Raw genomic sequence first — 15,241 nt, 5'->3', positions numbered from 1 at the left:
AACAATATGGCCAGTTTCACACAGTCAAGTTTAGGAAACCTGGTCCACGTATTGGTCAGATTTACCACCCCAAACCTGGCTCAACTGAAATGACATGCTGGATTTAGTTCTGTTGTATTGGGTTTGAGCTGGTAAATCCAGCTGATACACGAACCGAGTTTTACAGCCTAAACTTAGGTGTAATTTAATGGTTGAAAAGTAGCAATCTGTATATGGATTTTTCACCTTGCTTACCTGTGCAAATAGTCATGTTCTACGATGGCCATATATTTTCAATAGGTAAACATTTCTCTGTTCCAAAACTACTTCTGACTCCATTGCATGTGATCTCATAAGGGAAAGTGAAATAAGCTGCGACCAGATTAACCTTTGTTCACCTCTGCGCTTGGTATTCCGTTCAGGGAGTCCGCATGGGGAACCCCTGAACGGAATACCAAAGGCAACTGGAAGCGGTGTGCAGTAAAAGTACATGGACCCCACAGACTATAATGCTGACTCAGAATCCGGTCAAGAAAATGGCTAGCTGCGACTGGATGCCGATACAGTGCATCAGCGTCCAGTTGCAGCATTCCACTCCTGATTAGGCCAAATGATGGGCCTAGTTGGGAGGAAGTGTTTGCGCCGTGGCAAGAATCTGCGGTAAGAAAGGGCAGGTCGCTTCTTTTTTTAATCCAATGGGAGGCGGGTTTTTGAGCCGGATATTGACACGGATTCCGCTTCAAAATCCTGACCAAAAAACCCATTGTGATAAGGCTAAGGCCCCACGAGACGTTCCGCAGCCAAAAAGCGCTGCCGGAAAATCTGCGGTGGCAACGCATCACAGTTCTTCCCGCAACACTTTAGATAAAGTTCCAAGAGTTTTCATCTGTGGACTTTCTTTTACAATTATACCTATGGTGAAACTGCCAGTGTTTCCGTAGGTATAATTGACATACTTTGATATCCAAAACCACGCCAGCGTGTCCACACCACAGTTTTTACCGCAAAGTGGGCATAAGATTTCCTACAATCCCATCCAATTTGCCCTTACTGTAAAACACAGTGATTTTTCCACCGTGGGCAAATAGCAGCGTTTATATCCCGGGGGCCCTGGCCTCAAGCTAAGGCCCCAGATAGCGAAATGCAGGGAAAAAAAAAAAAAAAACACTGCAGAAAAAAACACATGGAGAATACCCATTTTTTTGGCAAGCCTTTAATTGAGTTTTTGCAGTTTTTCTCTGCAGACTTTCTGCCCTTATTATACCTATATAAGTGTTTCCATAGGTATAATTGTCATGCTGCGATTTTTTATTATTATTTTATTATTTTAAAACACAGCTTTTTCCGATTTTTTTTCTGTACTGTGTGGATAGGATTAGCCAGAATCTAATTCACTTTGCAGGTGATGTAAAGCACAGTATTTTCACAATGTGGGGCTTCTACCTAAGGCCCCACGTTGCGGAAACGCTACTTTTTTAATGCAAATTTTGATGCATTGCTTTTTTTGAGCCCAAACTAATCGTGGCCCTAGACTATAATGGGGTCCGTGTTCTTGCCGCCAGATCTTCGCAGGGATCATGCAGACAGGAAATTAGTTTACAATCTACTTTCCTGCCTGCATGATTCATGCGTGCGGCAAGTACACAGACCCCATTATAGTCTATGGGGTCCGTGTGCTTTCACTGCGCAGCTCTTGCAGTTGTGTTCGGTATTCCGTTCGGTGGTGGGTCCTCATGCGGACTCCCCCGGACGGAGTACCAACGCAGATGTGAACGAGGCCTGAAATTGAGGCCCCATGTTGCGGAAAAGCAGATTTTGCTGCGGTGGATTAAGACTAGATTAAACACAAGGAAAAAGTATAAGTTTCCTAGATATTTCCCATTACTTCTATAGCCACTGCTAGAGAATACCGAACGCAGATGTGAACGAAAGGTAATGGGGCTGTATGAGAATTAAGTGAATCTATACTCACATGCTAGTTCTAAAATTGGCCATCAGATGGGTAACTAGAGAGGTTTTATCCCTTTGTAGATTTTTCCCCATTTTCACATACACAGCGCCACCCTTGTCCATGTGCAGTGTCCGGTATTGCAGTTCATCTCCCCATTCATTTTAATAAGGCTGAGCAACAATGCCTGAAACTACCTGTGAGTCGGGCTGTATATAGGAGCAGGGGGAATATTCTCTCTTATCTAGGACCGTTCCTTTATATGCCTTTCCAGACAAGAAGTTTTATCTTTTGTTCTTTTTTTACATTCATAACATATTAAGGCTGCAGGGAAAGCTAATGGTTCAATGGTCAAAAGTCAGTGAAACAACATCTTATAGCCAAGGACGTACCCGACAGAGACAACCACCGATTCTGATCCCTTTGAGATGTAGCGGCATAAGACATCATAGGAATCTGAGGAAAAGGAGAATATATAGAAGTGATAGGGATCAAGCGGAATTAAAGGGATCTACTGTTATTCCAGAAAAAACTAATACCACCATGTATTATATATCTTATATCATTTTATTTGATATCTAAAATGTATCCGGATTGAATTTGCTTACCGATACTCCCAAACATCCATCCTCCACCATGAAAAAACATCACTCCCTTTCTCCTGCCAGCAGATGGCGACCTTGGCTGGTAAACTCTCACTGGAATTCCTTCAAACTTCAGATTTTTGATAAGAAGTTTGGGGTCTTCTCCTAACTTTTGGGCCATAAGTTTATCTCTGACAAAGCGAGTAAAGTCAATCTGTTTGCATATGAACATGTTCTGCAGGATCTTTCCCTGTTTGATAAGAAGGAAATAAACATTTTTGAGAATGATAGATCCTGTACTTAGTCTCGTAGATTGTAAACTCTTGAGAGCAGACCTATGATATGATTTGATTCATTAGGGTATGTTCACACAGAGTTTTTTTGCAGGCATCCGGAATCCGCCTGCAGAAAGGCCCCCCATTCATTTCAATGGGAGTCTCTCACTCAAAGAAGTGACATGCCCAGACTTGCCGCGGATTCCACGGCTGAGTCAGCAGCGGCGTTCGCGGCTCAAGACTCGCTCCTGATCAGGCCCATTCATTCGGGCCTAATCAGGAGCAGCATGCACTGTATCGACATCCCGTTGCGGCTAGCCGCGCAAAGAATTCACACAGCGGAAAAGGTTACCACCATGTGAACAGACACTTACTCTGTAATGTCTTCCTTTGCCTGTACATGAACCCTGTGACTTGTAAAGTGGCACAAAATTAATCAAAAAAATATTATTAACCCGAAACTGGTTAAAAAAATTAAAATTGGCAAAACTTTTTTCCAGAATATCAAAGGGAAATTACAAAAAATTAGATGAAATAGGCGACCTTTGCACCAGATTGCTATGCAAGAAGAAAATTGGAATGCAGCTTTGAGTGTAAATAGTGTATAAGCCACTTATTAAAATTCCGTAGGCAAACTTAAAGAGGTTGTCCCATCACAAGGATCCTATCTATACTACTAGTTTATGTGGATTTAAGACTTTTCCTAAATGCATTGTTTTATCAAAACTGCTTTGTTTGGCCGCTATCTTAATATATTCACTTCATTGTTTACACTCCGTTTCTATGGCGCTTGGGATTATCTGCTCATTTGTCAAGTGATGTAGCTGCCTGCTCTCAGGGGGAGGGAGGGGCTGGGAGCAGCTCTGAGCTGTTTGAGAAGCTCCGCTACTTAAATGACACAGATAGGGGAGGTGAGAGCTCTGGGATTTCTGAGCTCTTATCAGTCAGTTTAATTGAATTTGGCTGATAAGGGCTGAGATAGGGAGTCCATTACCTCTGTATATAATGCAAGCTGACTCAAATCCAGCTCTGCTACATCATCTTCACACTGTGGTAATTCATTTACAACCAATCCCGTGCAAGAGAAACCCCGCCCACCTATGTGCCGAGAGAAGCAGGAAGTGAAGAGAGCACAACAGGCTGCAGGTTAGTGAACAAGCGTCATGGGAATACCCCTTTAATATATCATGTCATGTCTAGTTCAAGGCCTGGAGAAGCAAGGCAAAGATATTTCCAGCAGGGGTCTATTAGGAGATGTGGCATCAATATTAACATAAAACAAACAGAATTTTGAATGCAGCTCTGGAAGTAAATGGAGACATAGATTCAAAATTGTTATGGTGTTTCGTATCAATGTATTATCTGTTACTATGGGAGAAAATAAAGTTAGTGATAAGGGTTACCTCTGTGCATACTGCAGAGCCATGACGCAAGAAGATAAGGAAGTATTATGGTATATCCGTGGTATATCAAATGTGGTCCCCTACTGTCCGTCTCGCAAACCTCAGATCTGATCTGTTTCTAACTCTAACAGTATGTTCACATACTTATTTTCAGGCAAATAATAATTCGACATGAACTATCTTCAAGCTGATGAATATCCCACTGAAATCAATGGGAGGCAAAAAAAAAAAAAAAAAAGTGATGTTTTTTGACACGGTTTTTGATGCAGTTTTACAAAAACTGCAAGCGTTTTTAAAAGGGAAGTTTCCGGGTCCATACAATGTGCTGAAGCAAAAAACCGCGATGAAAAATGCAACAAAAAAACTCAACAAAACTGCATCATGTAAAAAAAAAAACCTCATCAAAAAAACATTTCCTGATTCCTGAAGGAGATTTTCAGCCTGCAAAAAACACAGTGTGAACATACCCTAAGGAAACTGGTTGCAGCAGGAGTCTTTCCCCTTTTCTGTCTGCAATAAAGGGTCGACACCCAAAATGCTGCCCCCAGCGGCGTAAGTTAAGGCCGGGGCCCCACGGGACGTAAACGCCGCAATTTGCCCGCAGCGGAGACGCTGTGGGAAAAATCATGGCGTTGTACAGTGCAGGCAAAGTGGATGGGATTCATGTGAATCCCATCTCCACTTTGCGGAAAAGATCACAGCGCGGACAAGCTGCGATTTGCAAAGTCGTTGCGGCTTTGCAAATCACAGCATGTCAATTATAATGCCAGCGGCGTTCCCGTAGATATAATGTTAAGAGAAAGTCTGCAGAGAAAAACTCTGAACTGTCCCTTAAAAGCGCTGCGGAAAGAACCGCAATGCGATCACACAGCAGTTCTTCCCGCAGCGCTTTATCACTGCGTTTACGGCCCGTGGGGCCTTAGCCTAAAGCTCCAGGTACCTACCTTGTGCTATTTCAAATGGTAGTATATGTTATCTGTTAGAAGGACCTTTGGTGCCCGCTCGTCCAGGGCCTGGTGACCACTACTGTTCTACCCCCTTTAGCTACGCCCAACGCCACAACTATATGCCAAAATATGTGTTAATTCTTGTTAGTGTGGTTGTATAGCTTACATTATACATAGCATAGTGTGCTGTCCACTCGGTTACATTTTGTCATTTCTACAGGGAACCACTTGGGTTATCTTAGCCAAAACTTTGATGAAATGAATCGTGAAACAATACCACTGATCAGTAGTGCGGAAATATTAGGCAGAGGGCGACTATGGGGAACAAGCATTCATGAATGACGTGCGGTATCATTGGTAGGCTTTGTATATTTGCTATAGCAGTGCACGTAAATGACTTTGCAAGGAGATTCGGGAGGGGAACGTCATTCATATCCATGACCAGATTCTTTCTGCCTAATATGTGAAGTCCACACACCTTGTGCCCTTTCACATATACAATCTTTGACTACAAAGTTGAAGTTTAATGGTCTGAGATTACAGAATGTTAATGGATAAACTTGTATTATCTTATATGTTGGAGCTTTACACAGTGATAGTAACTGAGTAGATAAACTGAAATATCATTGTAGTGTGTGACTGCATCTAAAGCTGGGCGCACATTCTCCATTGGGGAATCCATCACAGAGACCACTGAAAATCGGTTTTTGAAACGGCGGACCCCATTATAGTCAAAGGACACCACTGGTCTCTATCGCTAACTGTTGTGGTAGAGGTCTGGCTCTCCGGACAGCCCAGCGCTAGTGTGAACCTAGCGCAATTAATATGCCAACAACCAGTGACGTAACTAGAAACTTTTGACATTTTACTATTAATATCTGTAAGACAGATTAGTGGGGTCTTTTGGGTTCCCAATATTTATGAACTATGGTTAGGATAGACCATCAATATCAGATCAGTGGGGTTCTACTGTTGGCACCCCTGCTGACCAGTCATTAGATAGGTCTGCTGTGCCTAGGCAGTCTTTTTATTGCTTATATTGCACGCCAACAATTGTGACTATAAGGGTATAACAGATTTGTTCCCTTCATATGAGATGAGATACAGTGTCATTTGTGTAGGGTGCTAAGAGCCAGACATGACTAATCTCATATTAATGACCCATCTTCTTATGTGGCACTTGTATGCTCTTATGCCCGGTTCACACATGCTGATGTGTTCCATCCGTATGGGTCCGCATGAGGACCCCTATGGACGGAACACAAGCGCAACTGCAGTTCAAATGCTGTGCAGTTCAAGTGCACGGGCCCCATAGACTATAATGGGGTCCGTGGGCTTGCCGCGCACTGCCTGCACAAATCGTTCGTGACTGGTATCAGGAGCGCATTCCGTGTCCATCACTACAAGTTTTTCTCGTTTTCATTTTGTAAAAACCTGAATTTAGATAGACAGTAGCTCAACCAGTTCTGAACCTCCCATAGACTATATACATCCGGGAGGTCCACTCCATATCTGTATTTCCTTGCAGTGTGAAAGGGGTTGTCCAGACTAATTTTTTTTTTTTTAAAATCATGCCAGGGAGATGAAAAAAATAAATACACACCGGTCCTTGGTGCTCCTGTGTCACCCAGCACAGTTTGGTCCTGCAACTCCTTTGTTTTCTTGTGGCAGAAGTTCCTGACACACATGACCACTGAGGCCAATCACACGGGATACCACTAGCTGTGACGTCCCTGGGTCCTATCCTTAGGCCGCTAAAAAAACAAAAATGTGTCCAGCCCTGAACCAGGGAAAATAGTCTGGTACTGAAGTGTCCACTCCGAACACATCAGAAAATAATGGGGATATGCATGAGATGGAAACCTCCACCGACTCCCACACTGCAAGGTATCCAAAATCCTTAAAGGAATTGTCCAGGATAAATTCATAATTCTATAATAAACTAAACAGATCAAATCAAAGGATTACATTTTAATATGAAAACTGAGGTGGTGTTAAAAATTAACCTACTGCAAATACTGCTCGAGAGAAAGTTTAAAGGGGTTGGCCACTTTCATGCCAATTTTGAGAGTCAAATGTTATTTTTTGTGTAAAAAAAAAAAAAAAAAAATTGTACAATTTTCCAATATACTTTCTGTATCAATTCTAGATCTATGCTTGCTGTCATTCATTCTGTTACTTCTAGTGGGTAAAAGTCTGACTGTGGTCATGCGATTTACAGTCCACGGTCACGTTATGTGATATATGGTTTATGGTCATGGTGGCTAGGAGGAAACCCGGGACTGTGGGGTGGTGGCGCGAGAGAGTTGCTTTTGGCCCCTCTCTCCCTCCCTGCTTCCTCTTGTGGCTTGGGGTTTTTTCTTCCTTGCTGCTCCGCCCCTGCTCCGGTTGGAATGGTTTGCCCCAGTGTCCTCCAGGGTTCCCTCCTCCTATGCTTCAGGGCGAGTGGTTAGGGCCGCCTTCTATTTAAATGCGGTGGCCCCACCCCTCATCCTCTCTACAGCGTTGCACGCTAGGAAAAAACATTGCCACCCTCCCTCCCTTGTAAAAAAAAAAAAAAAAAAAGTGTTGATAATGACCATGGCGCGATGGCTGGTATTTTCTACAAAATTATTTTGTTGAATTTAATAAATAAATAAATAAATAAATAATGAGAGGTATGGTTTGGTTTAGCTGGTGTTGGTTAATGGAAGTGTGGTTTGGTTCCGTTGGTTTTGTTTATTTCATCATAACATGCTTTTCTTTTTTAGTTACCCATGATTCATACTGGCAAGTCACAGCTGGAGAGCGGCGCTGCACAGGAAACAGGGTAGACGGGGAGGTGACCGGCCCTCCGGAGGGTGGTGTCAGGCCATCCGCTCCCGATCCAGAGTTATAAACGGTTATATCCGGTTTGGATTCTCATAGAAACGCGGTTGCCATGGCGACGAGTTGTTACTCAAAGTTGTTTACAAAATAAAAGCTATGGCTGACCTTCTGCCCACATAACACGTAACTTATGTGTCTGTCATTATTTCTCCAGGTTGGGGGGGGGGGGAATGTTTGGTTAGAGATGGCTATAGGCATCCATGCAGTCTGTGATATACAGTCCATGGTCATGTGATGGACACAACTAAGCACAGCTCGTTAGCAGGCAGATGTCTGATTACTGCCCTGCCATTCCTAGTTATGCTACTGCCTGAGCCTAAAGGGGTTTTCCATTCCCCAGATTGATTTTTCATAATGATGATTAGTATGTGATTTGTGGGGGTCTAACACCCAGACCCCGCACAGATCAGCTATTGCAGCAGCCTACGGGTGATAGAAGCTGCTAATGGATGTTTAGCATTAGGAACATTGCATTGCTTCTGTTACTTGAATAGAAGTGGTGCTGTATGGGCTTCCCATCTACTAGATTCTGGGACCCCCACAGATCACATATTGATGACCTATCCTGTGTATAGTTTATCAATATGAAAACAAAATAAAGAAAGAAAAAAAAAATATTGATTTGGTGCCGGTATATCCCTTGAGGCTAAAGCCCCACAGTAGTGAGCCACAGTCAAAAAGCGCTGCAGAAAAGACAGCAGAGATAACGCATCACGTTATTTTTCCAATTATGCCTATACAGAAAGCTCCAGCATTTATTTAGATATACTCGAGTATAAGCCGAATTTTTCAGCACAGTTTTTGTGCAGAAAAAACCCTCTCGGCTTATAATCGAGTCAGCAAAAAAAAAAAAAAAATATATATATTTTTTAAGGAGGGGGGGTGGGGGTCTATGACCAGCCGCAATATCAATGTATACAATCTCCCATAAAGTAGTGGGGGGGAAAAAAGAAGCTTTAAAAAAAAAATAAAAGTTCTAAATCCCTCCTTTCCCTAGAATACATACAGAAGTAGAAAATGACTGTGAAACACAAACACATTAGGTATCCTGTGTCTGAAAGTGCCCGGTCTACTGAATATAGGGGATCTGCAGTGCTCCTGTTCCGTCGGAAAGGGGTTAATAGGAGCACTGCAGATACCCTATATTCAGCCAGGCTGAATTTCACGTGGGGGGGGGGGGAAACCTAAGTCCTCAAGCTCAGAGAAGGGGCAGACAGACAACCATAACAGCCCCTCCCCTTCCTCAGCAACTACTGCACCCAAAATCACCCAATTTTTGAAATTTTCCAGTAGCTGCTGCATTCCCCCCCCCCCCCCCCCCCGGCTTATACTCGAGTCAACTTGTGATAAAATTAGGGGCCTCGGCTTATATTCGGGTTGGCTTATACTCGAGTATATACGATAATTAACATGATGTAATTCCCAAAAAAGAACGAGTTTTGAAATCACTTGAGATATTTTTCTGCAATGTGTGGATAGGATTAGCCAAAATACCATTCACTTTGCAGGCACTGTAAAATATTGTGGCTTTTGCCACAACGTTTCCATCACGGCCAAATCGTGGCATTTTCACAACGTGTAACCCAGGCCTTAAGGATTTGATCTTCAACAGTGTATACAAAACTATGGTGCAATTATATCGGTTAGATGACATAAGAGAGTTCACACACAAGTTTTACGCACAGTTCTAGTTTTTATGTCCTTTCTGGTAGAAGTTTTTTAAGAAATCTGGTTTAGCTGGTACTTGTAGTTCCACAACGACTACAGGAAGGCTAGGTCTTAAATACAGGGTGTACTTACCACTACAGCAATACCAATCGTGATCCCATGGATGATCCTCAGCTTGACAGGATTTGCAACTCCTGGTGGGATGTTGGAGTTAGTCATTTCAAAGTAAATGATGCCCAACAGCAGCAAAAAACATAATGCAATAAAGATGGCGACGGTGAGCACTACCAACACCATAGCAATGCCCATGGCTGCGGGTGCTAGGAGCTCAGTGCAGCCCGACCTGACTTTGAATTGACTCTTGGCTAGTTCCTGTTTTTCTGCTCACTACTTCAGCTTGGTATCAGTGTCTGCTGCATGCAGCGAGGTGTGGGAGTGGCAGGTAGTAGCCTGGAAGAGGTGGGCGTTGCAGACACTGGCCTGGAAGATATATATATATATATATATATATATATATATATATATATATATATACAGTCCTATGAAAAAGTTTGGGCACCCCTATTAATCTTAATCATTTTTAGTTCTAAATATTTTGGTGTTTGCAACAGCCATTTCAGTTTGATCTATCTAATAACTGATGGACACAGTAATATTTCAGGATTGAAATGAAGTTTATTGTACTAACAGAAAATGTGCAATATGCATTAAACCAAAATTTGACCGGTGCAAAAGTATGGGCACCTCAACAGAAAAGTGACATTAATATTTAGTAGATCCTCCTTTTGCAAAGATAACAGCCTCTAGTCGCTTCCTGTAGCTTTTAATCAGTTCCTGGATCCTGGATGAAGGGATTTTGGACCATTCCTCTTTACAAAACAATTCAAGTTCAGTTAAGTTTGATGGTGGCCGACCATGGACAGCCCGCTTCAACTCATCCCACAGATATTCAATGATATTCAGGTCTGGGGACTGGGATGGCCATTCCAGAACATTGTAATTGTTCCTCTGCATGAATTCCTGAGTCGATTTGGAGCGGTGTTTTGGATCATTGTCTGCTGAAATATCCATCCCCGGCGTAACTTCAACTGCGTTACTGATTCTTGAACATTATTCTCAAGAATCTGCTGATACTGAGTGGAATCCATGCGACCCTCAACTTTAACAAGATTCCCGGTGTCGGCATTGGCCACACAGCCCCAAAGCATGATGGAAACTCCACCAAATTTTACAGTGGGTAGCATGTGTTTTTCTTGGAATGCTGTGTTTTTTGGATGCCATGCATAGCACCTTTTTGTATGACCAAACAACTCAATCTTTGTTTCATCAGTCCACAGGACCTTCTTCCAAAATGAAGCTGGCTTGTCCAAATGTGCTTTGCATACCTCAGGCAGTGACTCTGTTTGTGGCGTGCTTGCGGAAACGGCTTCTTTCTCATCACTCTCCCATACAGCTTCTATTTGTGCAAAGTGCGCTGTATAGTTGACCGATGCACAGTGACACCATCTGCAGCAAGAGGATGCTGCAGCTCTTTGGAGGTGGTCTGTGGATTGTCCTTGACTGTTCTCACCATTCTTCTTCTCTGCCTTTCTGATATTTTTCTTGGCCTGCCACTTCTGGGCTTAACAAGAACTGTCCCTGTGGTCTTCCATTTCCTTACTATGTTCCTCACAGTGGAAACTGACAGGTTAAATCTCTGAGACAACTTTTTGTATCCTTCCCCTGAACAACTATGTTGAACAATCTTTGTTTTCAGATCATTTGAGAGCGGGCTGTCCATGCTCGGCGACCATCAAACTTAACTGAACTTGAATTGTTTTGTAAAGAGGAATGGTCCAAAATACCTTCATCCAGGATCCAGGAACTGATTAAAAGCTACAGGAAGCGACTAGAGGCTGTTATCTTTGCAAAAGGAGGATCTACTAAATATTAATGTCACTTTTCTGTTGAGGTGCCCATACTTTTGCACCGATCAAATTTTGGTTTAATGCATATTGCACATTTTCTGTTAGTACAATAAACCTCATTTCAATCCTGAAATATTACTGTGTCCATCAGTTATTAGATATATCAAACTGAAATGGCTGCTGCAAACACCAAAATATTTAGAACTAAAAATTATTACAATTAATAGGGGTGCCCAAACTTTTTCATAGGACTGTATATATATATATATACACACACACACTGTATATATATATATATATATATATATATATATATATATATATATATATATATATATACAAAAGAAAAAGCAAAAACAAGTCAGTATACACCCAAGTAGTAGAGACAGGAATAGAGTTCTATAGTGCACATATCAATTAGTCTAATTACATGTCCTTAACATATATATAATTACTAGCAGGAGGACCCGACTTCGCACGGGTATATTTAATTTTTTGTTTGTGTAGTGGCCCCATAAGAATTGCCCAGTTTTGCGCTGGTATATTTTCTATATCATTTGTGTGTGTCCATAAGCGTCATGTGATCATGTGTATCTCATTTTGGATATCAGTGAAAAACCTGCGATTGGTTGTTATGGAGACCTGGAGTAAAGCTGTGTGTATGTGACCTTGTGTCATCCACAGCGCCCTGCCCCTTTAAGACTGACATAAAGTAGTGAAGAAAAATGTCTGGGTTGCTATGGAAACCTGGAGTAAAATTCTAATATGTGGTACTCTGTGCAGAGCCGTGTATCTAATCCTCCGGCGTATGGTACTGTGTGCAGTAGCGAGTATCTAATCCTCCCCTGTGTGGTATTGTGTGCATTGGTGCATATCTAATCCTCTGGTGAATGGTATTGTGTGCAGTGGCACATATCCAATCCTCCAGCGTGTGGAATTGTGTGCAGTGGCGCATATCTAATCCTTTGGCGTGTGGATTTGTGTGAAGACGTGTGTATCTAATCCTCTGACGCTTGGTACTGTGTGCATATGTGCGTATCTAATCCTCCGGCTTGTGGTACTGTGTGCAGACATGCGTATTTAATCCTATGGCGTGTGGTACTGTATGCTGTGTACTGTGGTACTGTGTACTGACTTGTGTATCTAATCCTCCAGCGTATGGTAGTGTGTGCAGAAGCACGTATCTAATCCTCTGGTATTGTGTAAAGACGTGCGTATCTAATCCTCCGGCATGTGGAACTATGCACAGATGTGCGTATTTAATGCTGCGGCATGTGTAACTGTGTATAGACGCACGTATCTAATCCTCTGGCGCGTGTATCTAATCCTCTGGCGTGTGATATTGTGTTAAGACGTGCGTATCTAATCCTCTGGCTTGTGGTACTGTGTGCAGACGTGCGTATCTAATCCTCCGGTATGTGGTACTGTGTGAAGATGCACGTATCTAATCCTCTGGCGTGTGATATTATGTGCTGACCTGTGTATGTAATCCTCTGGCGTGTGGTACTTTGTGCAGACACGCACATCTAATCCTTTCGCATGTCGAACTGTGTGCAGACGCGTGTATCTAATCCTCCAGCGTGTGGTACTATGTGCAGTGGTGCGTATCTAATCCTCTGACATGTGGAACTGTGTGCAGACGCACGTATCTAATCTTTCTGCGTGTGGTACTTTGTGCAGATGTGGGTATCTAATCCTCTGGCATGTCGAACTATGTGCAGATGCGCGTATATAATCTTTAGCCATGTGATACTTTGTGCAGACACGCGTATCTAATCCTCTGGCATGTGATACTGTGTGCTGACCAGTGTATCTAATCCTTCAGCGTGTGGTACTGTGTGAAAACGTGCTTCTCTAATCCTTTGGGTTGTGGAACTATGTGCAGACGTGCATATCTAATCCTCTGGCGTGTGATACTGTGTTACACCACACTGCGGGCATCCCCTGTGCTGTTCGAAAACTCTCCAGCGACTCCTCTGTCTTCTTCTCCGGTCCGCCTCTTCACCGGGTCATCTGCCGCATCTTCAGCCAAAAGCGCCGACTACGCATGTCCGTCGGCCATTTTCCTGTGGCTTAACAATCACTTGTGTAAGAGGCCACAGGAAAATAGCATGGACATGCGCAGTCGGCGCTTTTGGCTGAAAATGCGGCCAATAAGGCAGACTGGAAAAGAAGACAGAGGAGTCACTGGAGCGTTTTCGAACAGCACAGGGGCTGCCCCATGTGCTGTCTGAAAACTCGTTTACATATGGAAGAAAGAAGAAATTCCTCTGGAACGGCGGTGCGGATCAGAAAAAGAAAGGTAAAGGAAGAATAGCCTTTCTTAAGGCTATTCCAACGTGTATTTAGTTAAAAAAGGAATTCTAATGATAGAATCCCTTTAACACTGTTAGTGTAAACTGTGACCAAGTGTCATTAAAGAGGACCTTTCACCACCTAGGGCACATGCGGTTTTATATACTGCTAGAAAGCTGTCAGTGCGCTGAATTCAGCATACTATTGGTTTTCACAATCTGCGCCCTGGGTGAAGAGCTATCGGTGCCGATACCGTAGCTCTTCACCGTCAGAAGGGCGTTTCTGACAGTCAGTCAGGAACGCCCTTCCTCACAGCAGCGCCTATCGCGCTGTAGAGTGAGAGGGGGAGGAACGTCTACCTAGTACTTGTCTATGGACGAGTACTATTATTATTATTATTTATTTATATAGCACCATTAATTCCATGGTGCTTTACATTTGGGGGTTACATACAGTACACAGAATATACAGGTAGATATAATACTAACAATGACTGACTGGCACAGTGGGATAGAGGGCCCTGCCCGCGAGGGCATACAATCTATGAGGGAAGGGGGATAGAGACAGAAGAAGAGGGGAGACTGTACAGATGGTGATGTGGTGGCAGTAGTGTTATTGGTGAGTCTTCTTGAAGCCTGTGATTGTGGGGGTCAGTCTTATGTGTCTTGGTAAGGAGTTCCAGAGTATGGGGAATGCCCAGGAGAAATCTTGGAGATGGATGTGACGTGTGCGGAGCGGAGACGGTGTGAGGAGCGGATGAGAGCAGAGCGGAGTAGGAGGTTATTGGAGCATCTGAGGTTACGTGTGGGCAGGTAGCGGGAGATTAATTCAGAGATATATGGAGGGGACAGGTTGTGGATGGCTTTGAATGTTAACGTTAGTAGCTTGAACTCAATTCGCTGGGCTATGAGTAGCCAATGAAGGGACTGGCAGAGGGGAGCAAATAATGAATTAAGTGAGCAGCGCAGTTAAGGGTGGTCTGGAGGGGGCTAGGGTGTTTGCTGGGAGTGCATGGAGAAGGGTGTTCCAGTAGTCTAAGCAGGAGATTATGAGGGCATGGACGAGCATCTTAGTAGTTTCAGGGGTAAGGAAGGAGCGGATTTGGTGGATGTTCTTGAGTTGGAGGCGGCAGGAAGTGTTGAGGGTTTGAACATGTGACTTGGAGGATAGATCGGAGTCCAGTGTTATCCCAAGGCATTGGGCCCGTGGGAAGGGGAAAATGCGGTTCCGTTAACTTTGATAGATGGGTCAGGTGAAGGGGCCATACAGGGTGGGGTGAACATTAAGAACTATGTTTTCTCCATATTGAGTGTGAGAAAGCGGGAGAAGAGGAAGGAGGCTACAGCCGCTAAACAATCTGGAACACA

At 43.3% G+C, this 15,241-nt stretch overlaps 1 protein-coding gene across 2 annotated transcripts in view; it reads right to left on the bottom strand.

Moving 5' to 3' along the window:
- The window catches only part of LOC142210586 (arylacetamide deacetylase-like 4), a 54,827-nt gene that overhangs the window by 1,069 nt on the left and 38,517 nt on the right, over positions 1–15,241 (bottom strand). The window contains exons 1-3 of one of the 2 annotated variants that reach the window (XM_075279856.1): positions 9,805–10,020; positions 2,536–2,761; positions 2,320–2,383 (exon numbers count right to left, since the gene is read on the bottom strand). In XM_075279856.1, coding sequence (XP_075135957.1) covers positions 2,320–2,383; positions 2,536–2,761; positions 9,805–9,981 — 467 coding nt within the window. In that variant the 5' untranslated portion in view covers positions 9,982–10,020. Of the gene's footprint in view, positions 1–2,319; positions 2,384–2,535; positions 2,762–9,804; positions 10,021–15,241 lie in introns of those variants that run through there. The other variant, XM_075279857.1, reaches the window with a different exon arrangement.

This window comes from Leptodactylus fuscus, chromosome 6 (genome assembly GCF_031893055.1).
Source record: "Leptodactylus fuscus isolate aLepFus1 chromosome 6, aLepFus1.hap2, whole genome shotgun sequence".
Classification (NCBI taxonomy): Eukaryota; Metazoa; Chordata; class Amphibia; order Anura; family Leptodactylidae; genus Leptodactylus; species Leptodactylus fuscus.
This window is presented reverse-complemented; position numbering and strand designations above follow the sequence as displayed.